General features: G+C 43.3%; 1 protein-coding gene across 1 annotated transcript in view; it reads right to left on the bottom strand.

Moving 5' to 3' along the window:
- Positions 1–14,136, bottom strand: part of DNAH5 (dynein axonemal heavy chain 5) — a 290,518-nt gene that overhangs the window by 160,453 nt on the left and 115,929 nt on the right. The window contains exons 35-38 of the mRNA XM_013008527.2: positions 12,726–12,860; positions 10,876–10,983; positions 8,416–8,569; positions 2,053–2,199 (exon numbers count right to left, since the gene is read on the bottom strand). Coding sequence (XP_012863981.1) covers positions 2,053–2,199; positions 8,416–8,569; positions 10,876–10,983; positions 12,726–12,860 — 544 coding nt within the window. The remainder of the gene's footprint in view (positions 1–2,052; positions 2,200–8,415; positions 8,570–10,875; positions 10,984–12,725; positions 12,861–14,136) is intronic.

The following is a 14,136-nucleotide window of genomic DNA, read 5'->3' as shown; positions in this document are numbered from 1 at the left end:
TGGGTCGGGTGTACCTTAGTCTTCAAAGTAACCTCCTTGCTTTTCAACAAGGTCTTGTGCAAAAGATTCACACAATTAAATGCATCATTTGAACTCTTGACTGCTGCATCCATGAACATTGATTGTGAATCCTTATAACCACACTTACTATATTTATTGTTTTTATTTTTGTTTGTGCATCTTGCCAATTAGTAGCATGTACTACATACAATGCTGCAGCACAGAATTGGCTGATGTTGGCATCGTGGTTATGCATTGGGCTGCTTACCGCAAAGTCAGCAGTTCAAAGCCATCAGTCACTTCAAAGGAAAAGGATGAGGCTTTCTACCCTCATAAAGAGTTACAGTCTTGAAAACCCCTGGGGAAGTTCTACTCTGTCTTATAGAGTCCCTGAGTTAGGACTGACTCAATGGCAGTGAGTTTGGGTTTGGTTTAGACAATCCCCAGATGTTCGCCTGCTGTAGCTTAAAGACTAGAAAGCAATGGAACCTCCCTCAACAACAGCGACATTAAGAGGATTTCCACCTATGGCAGAACCAGTTTACAACAGAGTCGTGAGAAAGGGGCCTCATAGTAAGTCGTGGAATATCTGAATTTCAAATGAAAGGCTTTGAAACTCCTAATTAATGCATCATGTAAAATGATGATCTCATCATGAGTGTTGTCATTTCAAGGAAAAAGCACATATGTACTGCTTTTTTTAATAAGGAAAAACAACACAAGCCAATAACAACAACAAAAAATCCCATTAGCTCCTAATCTTTGAACTAGCATTTGGTTACTTGGTCTGTGTTTAAACAGGGTCACTGGAACAAATTAAAAACAAAATAAATTAGAAGACATGAACAAAACCAAGTTGAAGAAATCATTACAATACAGCATTAAAAACAGCAAACTTCAGAAAGGAGGTATGTCCATTTCTCTTTTGGCCTTTGGTATTAACAGTGATCAGCCACATCTGTCAATAACTCATGGTTACCCAAAGGGTTGGCCCAGAGGAATGAGCCCAAATATCTTGTTTTTCTCCTGTGGTCCATGTTCCTCTCTTTCCCTGCAATTGCATTTACTGTCCCTTCTACTACTCATCCAGCAAGGAGTACACACAATGCAGTGTGTGTGTGTGTGTGTGTGTGTGTGTGTGTGTGTGTGTGTGTGTGTGTGTGGCAGGGGGGGATGGGCCTCTGATAGCACCAGCTCCATAAGAACTTCTGGGCATACTATGCTCAATTTGCAGAGTTCATTTTGAAAGAATATTCACAGACAGAAGCCCTATCCCTCAGCAAGCTTCTTTCAAGATCCACCAAACCCCTGCTTACATCTAAATAGAAGTGTTTTCAGTTCAATACTTCATTTGTTATATTCCAATTTCCCCATATCCAAAAAAGTGCAGTTTCTCTTTGATTTTATAGAGATGGTAGTTTTGTGTGTGTGCCTCTGTGTGTGCTTTCTTAGGGTTGTGGTTGAAGGAGCCCTGGTGGAATAGTTGACTTAGGCATTGGGCTGCTAACCACAGGTTGGGTAGTTCAAACCCTTGAGCAGCTCCACGGGAGAAAGTGAAGTTTCTTAGTTCTAGAAATAGTACAGTCTCAGAAGTTTACATAGGATCCCTACGAGTCAGTATCAACTTGATGGCTGGGGGTGGGTACTAATTAAGAGTAGTGTCTTTAAAAACATTCCATGAAAAATAGTTACAATAAACTCACTCTACTCAATACTGTCCATTCTCCTTAAGAGCTTTATCCAACAATTCATACTAATAGATCATAAGTATGCAGAAAGAGTTTCAAAAAATAAAGGAAGAAAGATTTGCCTTTGTAACCAAGAAAGGAGAGGGTAGAGATTTTAAAAACACTAATCGATCGTTTCAGCATTGCAACATTCGTTTCAGCATTGCAACATTCACAAGTATCATGCTAATTGATTATTTCTTAGTCTTGGCTAAGAAAGTATACAGAGAATCAACTCAATTATTGTTCTAGTCATTCTCTACAGCCATCAAGTCTTTTGCTTAGCAGTATACATCAGAGATAATACTTGTAATCCATCGTCTACCTTTCTTAGCTCTCAGTGTTTTCCTCCAAAGTGTAGAAAATATTCCATCTGTCCAGTCATTCGTGGCCACATCCAGCCGACCAAACATCTGTGGCGCCGTGATCGCTTTGGGATTCATCCTCATTTCCCGGTGAGGTTTCCCACAATCTACAGTGAATAAACCCAAGTGGTCAACATCTCAGATGGAGAGGGAACCATCATTAGACAACATTGTGTTAATCTTCGGTGTACTGTCAGCAGGCGTTCAAAATATGAGACATGCCAAATTACACTGGACATAGATGTCTACCACATTTCATGTTATCATCAATAGCCTCATTAGACTTCATGGACAAAAGCACTACTTTCTTTTCTTCTTCAAAGGAAAACTTCATATTTCAAAGGGGAGAGAAAGGACATCATTATAGAATGTGTCAAGGAACTAATGCAACCTGGGAGTCTTTAAATGCCACAGCTCAAAATTCGTTGGGCTTATGGCATACTTGATGAAATCTTGTGCCTGAAATATGACCTTGAAGATGCTACATGTTTTCCGTTCTTTCCATCCCCTCCAATTTTGATTTCTTAAGGTATGTTCTTTCTTGCTCACCCTAGAAAACAAAAGCTAAAGGAATGTTGCATGAATTAAGAATGGCTTCTTTGTGTGGCCAACTTCAGGAATCTTTCAAACTCAAAAGCTGCTCTTAACTGGCTGGACTTTTGTACACAAGGGGCTATAGCTAGGGAGCAGAGAGAGAGAAAATAGGGTTGGAAGTACAAAACACGGGAGTAGATACTAAAATATGGCAGGTTACATGAAAGATTATAAGCACAAGCAAGCACATATATATAAAGCATGTTTAAAATGATGTTATGTTAAATAAATACCATTTAGAATATTAGACCATAGTTATCATTTCAGAAATCATAAAAGCAATCAGAGTAATTATTTGCAATATTTTAAGATGCTGAGGTTCAGCTTAAAAGTCATAATTCACATTTTCAATGCATGACAGCAATCAACTTTGGCAACTCTTCTTTTAGGTCTAGCCACACCTGACGAACAGCCCCCAAATCTTAGTGTATGGCAAGTTCATAGGTGACTGCTGGCTTTGGTCTGCAGCCCATGAAAGAAACATTCAAAAATTATTTAACTTTCATTTAAAATACCATACCATTTTTATAGGTGCTTGTTATTCGGTGCCACTGAGCGGGTTCTGAATCATAATGACCCTGTGTGCAACCGAAGGAAACACTGCCTGGTCCTGCACCATCCTCCAATTGTCATTAGGTTTGAGCCCATTGTTGCAGCCACTGTGTCGATCCATCTTGTCAAATGCCTTCCTCTTTTTCACTGCCCCTCTACTTTACCAACAAGCATGATGTCCTTTTTTCAGGGACTGATCTCTCCTGATGGCATGTCCAAAGTACTTGAAACAAAGTCTCCATCCTCGGTTCTAAAGAGCATTCTGGCTGTACTTTTTTATAGGAGCACTAGGTACGATGGCGGATGTGAGGTGCCATCAGCTCACCTCAAATCATGCAGCCTTTCTTTCCATGCCTCCGTAGTGACTCCACGTCGGTCTTTCATTCTCCCTCTGTCTATTCTTAGCAAGGTCCCCAGTGGGTCCGTCACACAGTTGGTCATGCCACACCCACCTCAAGGGCTTAGTGGATAATTGGCTCTGAGTTCATGAGCCCTTGAAATTATTTCCTTCAGAACATCTTTAAAGCTTAAATCACCAATATCCCTTGAGGTCTTCTCAAAGTTAGACAACAGCTTAACTTCATTAGTAAAACAGTCTTTCTTGAGCATTATGTTCTCTCACCATGTTTGCTAAAGTAGAAGGGCGGCGAAAAAGAGGAAGCCCCCCAAGGAGATGGACGGACGCAGTGGCAGCAAGAATGGGCTCAGGCATTGGAACCATTGTGAGGATGGCGCAGGACTGGGCAGTGTTTCCTTCTATTGTGCTTTAAATCGCCCTGGGTACGAACCAACCCTATGGCACCTAACCACAGCGCACTCTTTCAACATCTAGCTCTAACCATACATACAGCTAAAATATACATGTAACAATAACAGAACAATAACCCCAGAAGGGTTTCTGGGATCGAGGGGGGGGAGGGGGGGGTAAAGGAGAGCTGGTATCAAAAGAATTCAAGAAGAAAGAAAATGTTTGGGAACTGGTTGTAGTAGCAATCATACAAGTATGCTGGATCTATTTGAATTGTGGAATATTATGACATCTATAAGAGCTCCCAATAAAATAGTGAGTAAAAAAAAAGCCCCCAAATCAAAGATCTAGCTATATGGGACCAAAATGGAAACAGACTCAGAAAACTAGCTGGGAACCTTACGGGCCAGTGAGTTAAGACCAAGTCCACAAAGAAAGGTGAGAACAACTGGAAGACTATACTCCATGTCCCTAAATTGTATGTGGAGAAACGTTGTATGCTTTTGAATTGGAATGCTTTGCTGAATACGGTCTCAACACAACTACAAAGCAGATATTTTTTCATTTTAAAACTAGTTGTCTTGCAAGACTAGAAGCTCTTCATGTTGTACCTATTGTCTTCGCTCTGGATTGCTCCCAAAAGCAGAGCGTGAGGCGTGGAGTTGGGTCCCGGGAGGATGGAGTGAAGGGACAGAGGGAGGAGACAGGGAAAAATGCACGGTTTCGTTGTTCTCAGGTGGAGTGCTGCTCAGAAAGAAAGGAGGCTGAACATTAGCCATGGACGGCTTCTCCCTGGACAGGGCACCTGGTTTGCTCTCAGCTACTAATGGATATATAGGCAGCTCAGTTCAAATTACCCCTCAGCGTTGAGCAGGAAGGTCAGGCAATCTGTTTCCCTGAGAGTGTAGCCAATAAAAGCCTATAACAGTTCCACTCTGAAATATAGGGTTTTCCATGACTTGACTTGTTGGTAACAGATTTGGGATTTTGGTTAGGTGGGGTAGGATGGAGAGGATTGTGTGTATGTGTGTTTTGTTTGTTTATTCTTTGCTTATTTACTTCTGTTGGTCTCCTTCCCCATTTGTTGAGGATCTTGTTGCCTCCAGGCCTCATTCCCACTCAACTTACCTGTCATCTCGCTACTACTCATCCCCCAAGGCTCAGCTGAAGTGGAACATCTTCTGTAAACTGACATTGTGGACATTTGCCATGGGGTTGATTCTACTCTGCACCCACTCAAAGGAGAACTACACTCCATGGGGTTTTCAAAGCCTACTCTCTTCCCTATAAAGACTTCCCATCTCCGTTTCCTCTGTATAGTTGTCCAAACTTCCCATGTATCAATTGAGTTATAATTATTGGTGTCCATGTCTGTCCCTCCTCTTTACTGTAAGCTCCTTGAAGACAAGGTCATGTTTTCTATACTTGTTATCCCATCTTACTAAATGTTATTAAAGACATTTGATGAATAAGTGCATGATGAATGGGAAGTATATAACTACATGGACCTTACACTTCTTCAACCCAATGACTCAATTATCTGCTCAATAGTTGGCATAATTAAAGTTCTCAGCAAGAAACAATGTCTTACTTGAGGAAACAAATGTTTTCCCTGAATATTGAAATGAAGAGTAGGTTAATAAATAGAAAATATTCTAATGATTAATTCATCTTCTCAAGAAACTTCTCCAAAGTCAATGGTGCCATGTGTATTACATAATTTAGACATATTATGCATAATGTATTTATCTTGTTTAATATTTAGTATGAGTTTCGGTTCAAGTCATTGTACCAGGTGCATCCGTAGTTTATTGCTATCGAAAGGCAGCTTCATAATTGCACCCAAAAATATTAAACATCACTTGAGAGGGAAAACACAATCATTTTAAAGCTGTGTAAGAATCCCAGGAAAGAATATTAATAACGCACATGAAAATTACGAGATGGTCCTGCAAGTGTGAGTTGTCGGTGGTGGGCAGAGGGGAGGGGACGGGCCAAGCGCACAGCCCCTTCTCTGTCTGAAGATCCCCAGACAGAGGTCGGATGTATAGAATTCTCTTCATCCCATCACTGATGACAGTGGGACAAGATCCAACATGTACAGGATTTGGGAGTAAACAAACAAGCGCCAGCAGCTTGTTTATCTGTTTCTATTAGTCTTCTTCCCAAGTTGCCTCCAGGTCTCATTCCTACTCAACTTCCACTTCCAGCCTCAGCGAGTTCCCTGGCTCCAGGTAAGTCTTAAACTGAGAGACACTGCTGATCTTTGAAAGGGTGCCGATCCAACACAGCTGCCTCTATCTGCTACAGCTCAATATTCAACCTTACCTGTCCCTCTCCCACCTCGCATACAAGTCACATCTCTGCCATGCCAAACCACGTCCCCAGCTATAGCATGCTAGTTCCTGCCCTTCTTACCTGCACTCCTCTAAGCTTGAGACAGATTCCAGAGCTGATTGTAAACCTTGTTTCTGTGGGGCCAGGTGTAGAGGCACACCTGGTTTTATTGCACTGAGTTGGCATTGAGTTGATACTGCATTTCCTTTTCAACAAATGAAAGGTTAATAGCAACCAGGCACTAGGCCAGTCCATCAGCACCTTTGTTCCAACGCCATGTGCTCACCTCAAGTCTCAGCATCCTATGTTGGTCATTCTCACAATAGCTCAAACCTTTCCAAAATCCTCTTGCACAATTAACAGGCTACCAAAGACCAACGCTGCTGCCCGAAATTGATTCTGACTCACAGCCACCCTACAGGATGGAGTAGAACTACTTCGTGGGGTTTCCAACACTGTACATCTTCATGGGAGCAGAATGCTCCACTTTTCTCACAGAGGTGTTGAATCACTAACCTTTCAGTTAGCCGCCTAGTGAATAAACCCATACTCCCCTAGAGGATAGTGTCAGCATCATTTTTATGTTCACTGGGAAACCATTTCACTCACTTTATTCAATATTGTGCTCATCTGGAACTGACCCCATGGTCTGTCTCAACCACCTCCCAACAACTAAAGCATTGTGCATGGCTAAGGAATGCCGAAACTCCAAGGAAGAGAGTCTTCCATGTCCCATCACAATCAGAGAATAGCAAGAATCATCAGGAACATGGCAGTGATCACTCTCCTTAGGAGACTGGGGGTTTTAAAGCTCTAAGACCTTTAAGAAATGGAAAACACTTATTTAAATTCACCAGAGGAAAAAATTATCTGATTCCAGGTTAAAAAAAAAATAGTTGATGAGGATTGGGATTGGAATTATCATGTACTAACTGGGGAGTTTGAATATTGTGTTTTGCATTTACTTGGAAGCAACATGATCCATAGGCACCCTGGGGCACAGTGGGCTCCATGTTGGGTTGCTAGCCACAAGGTCAGCCTTTTGATTCTACTTGCCGCTCTGCAGAAGAGAGGAGAAGCTTTCTCCTTCCAGAAAAAGTTAGTGTCAGAAACCCACAGGGGTGCTTCTACCTTGAGTTGGAATCAACTGGAGGACAGTGAGCTGCAGTTGAGTGTGGACAAGGTTATTTGGGCCCCTGTTCCTGGTGCGCAGGTTTTGAGTGGCTGTCTCATTATGATGTGTGTGCACTCCAGCATCACTACCCCGGAGCCTGGTTCTTGGACCAAATGGGAATAAAGGCAGCCACCCTTGAGATTATTGGAATCCCTGGGTGGAGCAAAGGCTTAGCATATTCAACTGCTCATCAAAAGCATGTTGGGGATGTGAGTCCATCCAGAAACAACCTGGGAGAAAAGCCAGGCATTTCACTTCAGAAAAATCAGCCATCAAAAACCCTACAGAGTGCAGTTTTACTCCAACATACATACACGGAGTCATCATGAATTGGAATCTACTTACCAGTCTTTATTTTTTCCTGCTCGTTGGGACTTTTTCCCACTTGAATTATTGAGAATTAAGTGAGATCCTAAATGTGGAGCATGTTTTTGTTTGGTTGGTTGTTTGGTTGTTAGGTACCATTGAGTCTGCTTCAACTCCTAGCAGCAGAATGAGACCCTCTGCACAACAGGATGCAGTGCAGGCTGGTCCTGCTCCATCTTCACCACCCTGATTCAGTTTATCCTCGGTATAATATATACATCGAGTCACTCATAAAATATTTCCCTATTCAAAACCCAAACCCACTGTCATGGAGCCGATTCTGAGCACCCGATAGGGAAGAGAAGAAACACCCTGTGCATTTCCAAATCTGGAAATCTTTACAAAAGCAGAAAGCCTATCTCTCTCTCCCTCGGAGCAGCTGGTGGTTTCGAACTATGGCCTTGTGGTTAGCAGCCCATTGCATAACCCTTGACCCCATCTCTAAAATGCACTCAACACTAGTGAAGCAGCATTCTCTCTTACACGAATATGTAAAGATGCTCTACTTTGAAGTGTTCAAATGGTTCACAGCAACTAACAGTTGGGCCATACCTGTCATGGCTTTCATCAAGGTGTGAATGCAGGTGGTCTTCCCTGCCCCACTGGGCCCCAGCGTCATCATGCCGTGTCTCACCCTCTGTGTTTCAAACAGCTGGATGACTTTCAGTTTCCAAGGAGGATGGTTGATTAAGCCAGCTTCTTCAACCTAAAAGCATAACAAAACCCTCACATGAGGTCAAATGCACCGTGATCGGGGTTCTCAAAGTAAACGCAGACAGAAAAACAAGCTAAACACCATTCAATTGTGATCCCAGGGCAATGAGAAACGTCTGCATTTGTAGTACTGGATGCCATTATACTCACATTAACATTTTGTTGAATGGATGTCTCAGGAGCAACTTAAGAACAGAGATTCAAAGGGTAAAATGCATGTTAAGTATTTCATTTAAGAAAGGATCTTTAATAAATGGAAAAAATTATACCCTCCCAGGGTTGACTGAAATTCCATAGGAATGTCATGCTGGCTTTATAAAGCCACTCACCACCATGGAGTCTATGCTGACTCACAGTGACCCTATAGGACAGGATAGAAACTGCCCTATGAGTTTCCAAGACTGTAAGACTTTATGAGAATCGAAAGCCCTATCTTTCTCCTGAGGAACAGCTGGTGGCTACAAACTGCGACCTTGTGAATCACAGCCCACTACACCACCAGAACTCCTAGAAAGCCACTAGACAGTTGTTTACTGATGCAAGTACAGAAGGTACATGGTGCCAAACACTATTTTAATGTAATCTTTATAAGAAAACGATGAAATTTATCTCATTAATATTCTCATTTTACAGCTAAGAAAATTGAAATGTGTGGAAAGAAAGCAATTTGCCCAAAACTTTCAACTTGCAAAGTGAAAAAAAATCAAGATTTGACTCCAGGAAGTTCAGTTTCACAGTTCATGACCTTAATCATCATGGTATGTTTGAACCCACTGAAAATGATGCTTTCAGTGTGATTTGCATCATTGTGGATAAAAATGATGAAGCATTTTATGCTTCTTTGGATTGTTTTCCCTGATGTTGCAAACTACTAGTATATCTTCTAAATTTACTTCACATGTAGCTCTTTATGAAATGCTACAATAAATTTAGCCAGAAGATAAGTAATCATCTATCATTACCCAATCAGGAAATTCAGAGTTTCATACTCTCTTTACTGAAGAAAAATATATGGTAAATATAATGACTAAAATCCATTAAGTCACCAGTTGTGCCACTGCCTACTCCAGTAAAGAGCTACAGTCGTGGAAACCCACAAGAGCATTTCCACCCCATCCTGGACAGTCACTTGGTTTGCAACCAACTCAGTGGCAGTGAGTGAGACCATGTGAAAAAATGCCATCAAGTCAATTCTGGTTTGTGGTAACACTATATGTTAAGAGAGCATATCTTTCCACGTGATTCGCTTGACTGTAATCTTCACAAAAGCAGATTGCCAGGCCTTCCTTCCGCAGAACCAGGGGAGGGTTTGAACCACCCATCCCTCAGCGAGGAGTGGAGCACAAGCCATTTGTGCCACCCAAGAACTTTTAAGATATTTATTACTAATAATTGCAAGAGCTGGATCTGAATGTTATAAATGTGAGCTAATCACAACTTCTATAGAAAAAATATTGTTTATTCTAAACTCTTATTCCTCATAAGCTTTCATTCTTTATAGGCACAAAGTTTACGCAATTCACTTCCATTTCCGGAAACACGATGAAACATTGGTGTTGCATCAAGGCTCATGAAAAGCCCAGAGAATGACGAGTATACGTCTTGCCATAGAGCCCTGGAGCCTAAGGAAGGTAGCACAGTGACCCTGGGCCGGGGAGGAAAGAGCAATAACTGAGAAGACACACGACACCACTGGAAACAGAAGCTCCGGAGTCAGAGCAGAGTGGCAAATGCCAGGGCCACAGAGAGACCAAGCCAAGTATGGGCGGGCACAAACCGGGCCCTCCCCCAGGCTCCGGTGACCAGGAGCGGTTTGTTTGTGAATTTGTTGAGGGATAGTTTCCATCAAGAACAGGCCTGTAACTGGAGCTCCAGGTGGTACAAACAGTTGAGTTCTCTGCTAAGGGTTGGCCGCCCCAGTCCACCCACAGAGGCCTTGGAAGAAAGGTGATGTACTTCTGGAAATCTCAACCATTTAAAAGCCAGTGGAACACAAGTCTAACACCACACACACACACACACACACACACACACACACGGGTTAACATGAGGCCCAGTAGACTTGGCAGCCGCTGGCTGGTGGGCACCTGGCTATTCTGGATAGATGGCTATTCATGGTAGGAAACATCCTGCAGAAGAAGACCTAGCAGTGTGCAGTGGCTGTAATGCTCTTAAACAGTAGTTGCAGCCTGGGTGTGTTCTCAGAACCCCCCCGGTTTGGACCACAAACAATGGTTGCATTCCCATTAACTTCACAGGAAACAGGCACACAGTTTGATAACCTATGAAGCACCTTACCTGTCTACCGATGGCTGCTTCTAGTTCAGGATAACCTGCTTTATCCAGAAGAATATTTGGGAAGAGATCTTCAATCAAACTCAAAAATAAGGGTTCATCCTCATCAATCTAAAAGGGAAACAGCAGGGAAATCAGAGCAACTACCGGCATGGGCCCACCTAACCCAGTTTATTGTTTGATCGCCACCAATGGTGTGAATCCCACCTTGACCTCACATATGTTGGACATGCTGTCAGGACAGATAAGTCCCTGGAGAGGGACACCATGAAGGACAGAGAGACAAGCAAGAGAGTGGAAGGGCTCAGCGAGATGGACGGACACAAGGAGTGCAACAGTGGGCTCAGAGGCAGGAGCGCATGTGACGCTGGCGCAGGACCGGCCACGTTTCGTTCTGCTGTGCCGAGGGCCGCTGTGGGTCGGAACGGACTCAATGGCCCCTAACAACAACAACCTCCATCTGACAGGGTGCAATATTTTCACTTTTCCCAGAAATGTGAAAACCGCTTTAAAGAACGCAAAGAGTGGGAGGAAGAGGAAGAAAGGAAGGGAAAAGAAGGAAAAAGAATCGGCTGTGTCAATTATTCCATAGCACAGCCAGCCTTCCTGGGGACTGCCACTTGTACAATACGCAATTTACGTTTAAACTAATATTTTAATAATTAACCAAACAAAAACTCACTGCCATTGAGTGGATTGCGACTCGTAGCGACTCTAAAGGGCAGAGAGTCTGTAGGATTCTATAGAGCTGCCCCTGCGGGTTTGTGAGTCTATAAATCTTTACAGAAGCAAAAACCATCAACTTCCGCCCATGAAGCAGTTAATGGTTTCAAACTGCTGGCCTTATGGTTAGAGCCCCACATGTGGCCCACTGGTAGTAGTGAATTCACAAATTGGAACCCGGTTCAGAATTTTTTAAATAACAATATTTCTTTGGATATCCTATACATAGATCCAGGGAGCCTGGTGGCATGGCAGACTAAAAATTGGGCTACTAACAATAAAGTCAATAGTTTGAAACCACAGGCCGCTCCTAAGGAGAAAGATGAGGTTTTCTAATCCCATAAAGAGGTTGAAAATTGTGCAGGCTTGGAAAGCCACCGTGACAGTTCTACCCTGTCCTGTGGGGTCACTATGGGTTGGAAACCATGTGATAGACCCAAGGGAGCACTGATGGTATTCGCAGGTAAATGCTGGAATTGGAACGTCAGGGCTTCAGACCCACCAGCCGTTGTATAGGACAAAGATGAGGCTGTCTGCTCCTATAGAGATTTATAGCCTCAGAAGCCCTATCGAGGGTCACTATGACCCTAAATCAGCTCTATGACAGTGGGTTTGGTTTGGGGGGATTTATACCTAGATCCAAAAGCTGTGGTTTAAGCAGTGGGCTGCTAAGTTCAAGGACAGCAGTTCAAAGCCACCAGTCGCCCCATCTCCAGGGCAGTGGGTTCAGTTCAATTGCTATGTTTTGTATAGATACATAGGTCCCCTGATATTGGACCACTGTTTAGCAGTCTCTGCTGTCAAACAAGGAGAATCCCTGGTGGGGCAGTGGTTAAGCATGCAGCTACTAAGAGAAAGGTTGGCAGTTAAAACCCACCAGCCTTGGAAAGCCAGTGGGGCGGTTCTACTCGGTCCTCTGGGCTATAGATGAGTCAGAGACAACTTGAAGGGTTTGGCTTTGGTTGTAATGAAGCTCTGTGAAAAGTAAGGACTTCTGTAAAAAGTGTGGTTTTAAGTTAGTTCTCAATGATTTTGTCTGATAATTGGCATTCAAACTGAGCATTGTAAATGAGCATCACTCCATCTCATTTGTGCTTAGTGAATGAGACATTTCCATCTGGAGATCGTACCAGTTTAGAGAGATTCATGTCACGTAGGACACGCATGACGATGGTGGATTCGGTGTCTGTGGGGTTGGCTCTTTTTGCTGCTCCCAGCGTCCGCAGCACAGACAAAATATTACGCAGACCAAAGTCGTAGTGTACCTAAGGAAGGGGACGTAAGTAAGTTACTATAGGAGCTAACCAAAAGGCTGGTCACCGGAACCCACAGCAACCAGACAAGGTTGGTAAAGAAGATGGCTAGTTACACCTAGAATTACCAAGGAGGAGGGGTGATGGCTGGTAGTAGCTGCATGATTTTTATATCAAGTAGACACTCCTGGGGAGGGCGGAGGCAAACCTGTCCATCAAGTGGTAAACTGATGACACCTCCTTGGGAGTGTGGCCTTTTGTAGAGGAATGAGGGACTCTGGGAATGGCCTCTTGCTCTGCCACTTCACCTTCCTGCTTGCTGGGAGTCTGCCTGCCTGGAAGGGAGGCCCTATGTAGGCCACCCAGTTAGGAGAACTGCTCATGCGCTGCCATGTGTCCACCAACTTTGGACCCACATGATTCTGCACCCACTGACCATGATCTCCCTGCTTCCCGGTTCATCATTCTTCATCACGCATGTGGTCACATGAGTCTTAAGAGGAACTTAGGAACTAGTATCAGACTGAAGGAGTTGAACTGAACTGGGCTGGGATGCCTTCTTGATATGTAATTATTTCTTGGTATAAAGCTCTCTCATATACATAGATGAGTGTCGCTGGATTTGTTTCTCTAAACCAGCAGTTCTCAACCTGTGGGTCGCGACCCCTTGGGGGTCGAGCAACCCTTTCACAGGGGTCGCCATATTCATAACAGTAGCAAAATTACAGTTATGAAGTAGCAACAGAAATAATTTTTTTGGTTGGGGAGTCACCACAACATGATGAACCGTATTAAAGGGTCGCGGCATTAGAAAGGTTGAGAACCACTGCTCTAGACAATCCAGCCTAACATGGTGTCTGATTTCAACAACGCATGCAAAGTGAGTCAGTATAAACCAACAATCTCTAAGGTAGCTGGAAGCATGTGTGTCACATAACACGAGGCATTTGGAGGATCAAGTAGATTGACAATTCTCCGATTGAGTTCCTGCCTTCAGGGAGGTTAGACTCTAATGGAAGCTTTAAATAACGCACCTGTGAATAAACGTTGACAAGAGGACCAGCACTTGAGAAGGCGGCTAGGTTTCAGCTATCCAGAAAGGCGTGCTAAGAAGACAGGCGTTGTATTTGTGGAGAGGGTCGCAGAATGCCCACCCAGATCAAGAGGAGGCTGATTGTTCTGTTCCTTTGACAGTGACCTTGTGAACAAGGGCTATAGGAGTGAGAGAAGTGTAAGGGAGGCCATCGCTCCATTTTATATGGGAAGGAAAAACTCTATGTGAAAAACC

Source organism: Echinops telfairi, unplaced genomic scaffold, assembly GCF_000313985.2.
Source record: "Echinops telfairi isolate 266 unplaced genomic scaffold, ASM31398v2 ScPeMD7_7469;HRSCAF=8507_1, whole genome shotgun sequence".
NCBI classification, from domain to species: Eukaryota; Metazoa; Chordata; class Mammalia; order Afrosoricida; family Tenrecidae; genus Echinops; species Echinops telfairi.
This window is presented reverse-complemented; position numbering and strand designations above follow the sequence as displayed.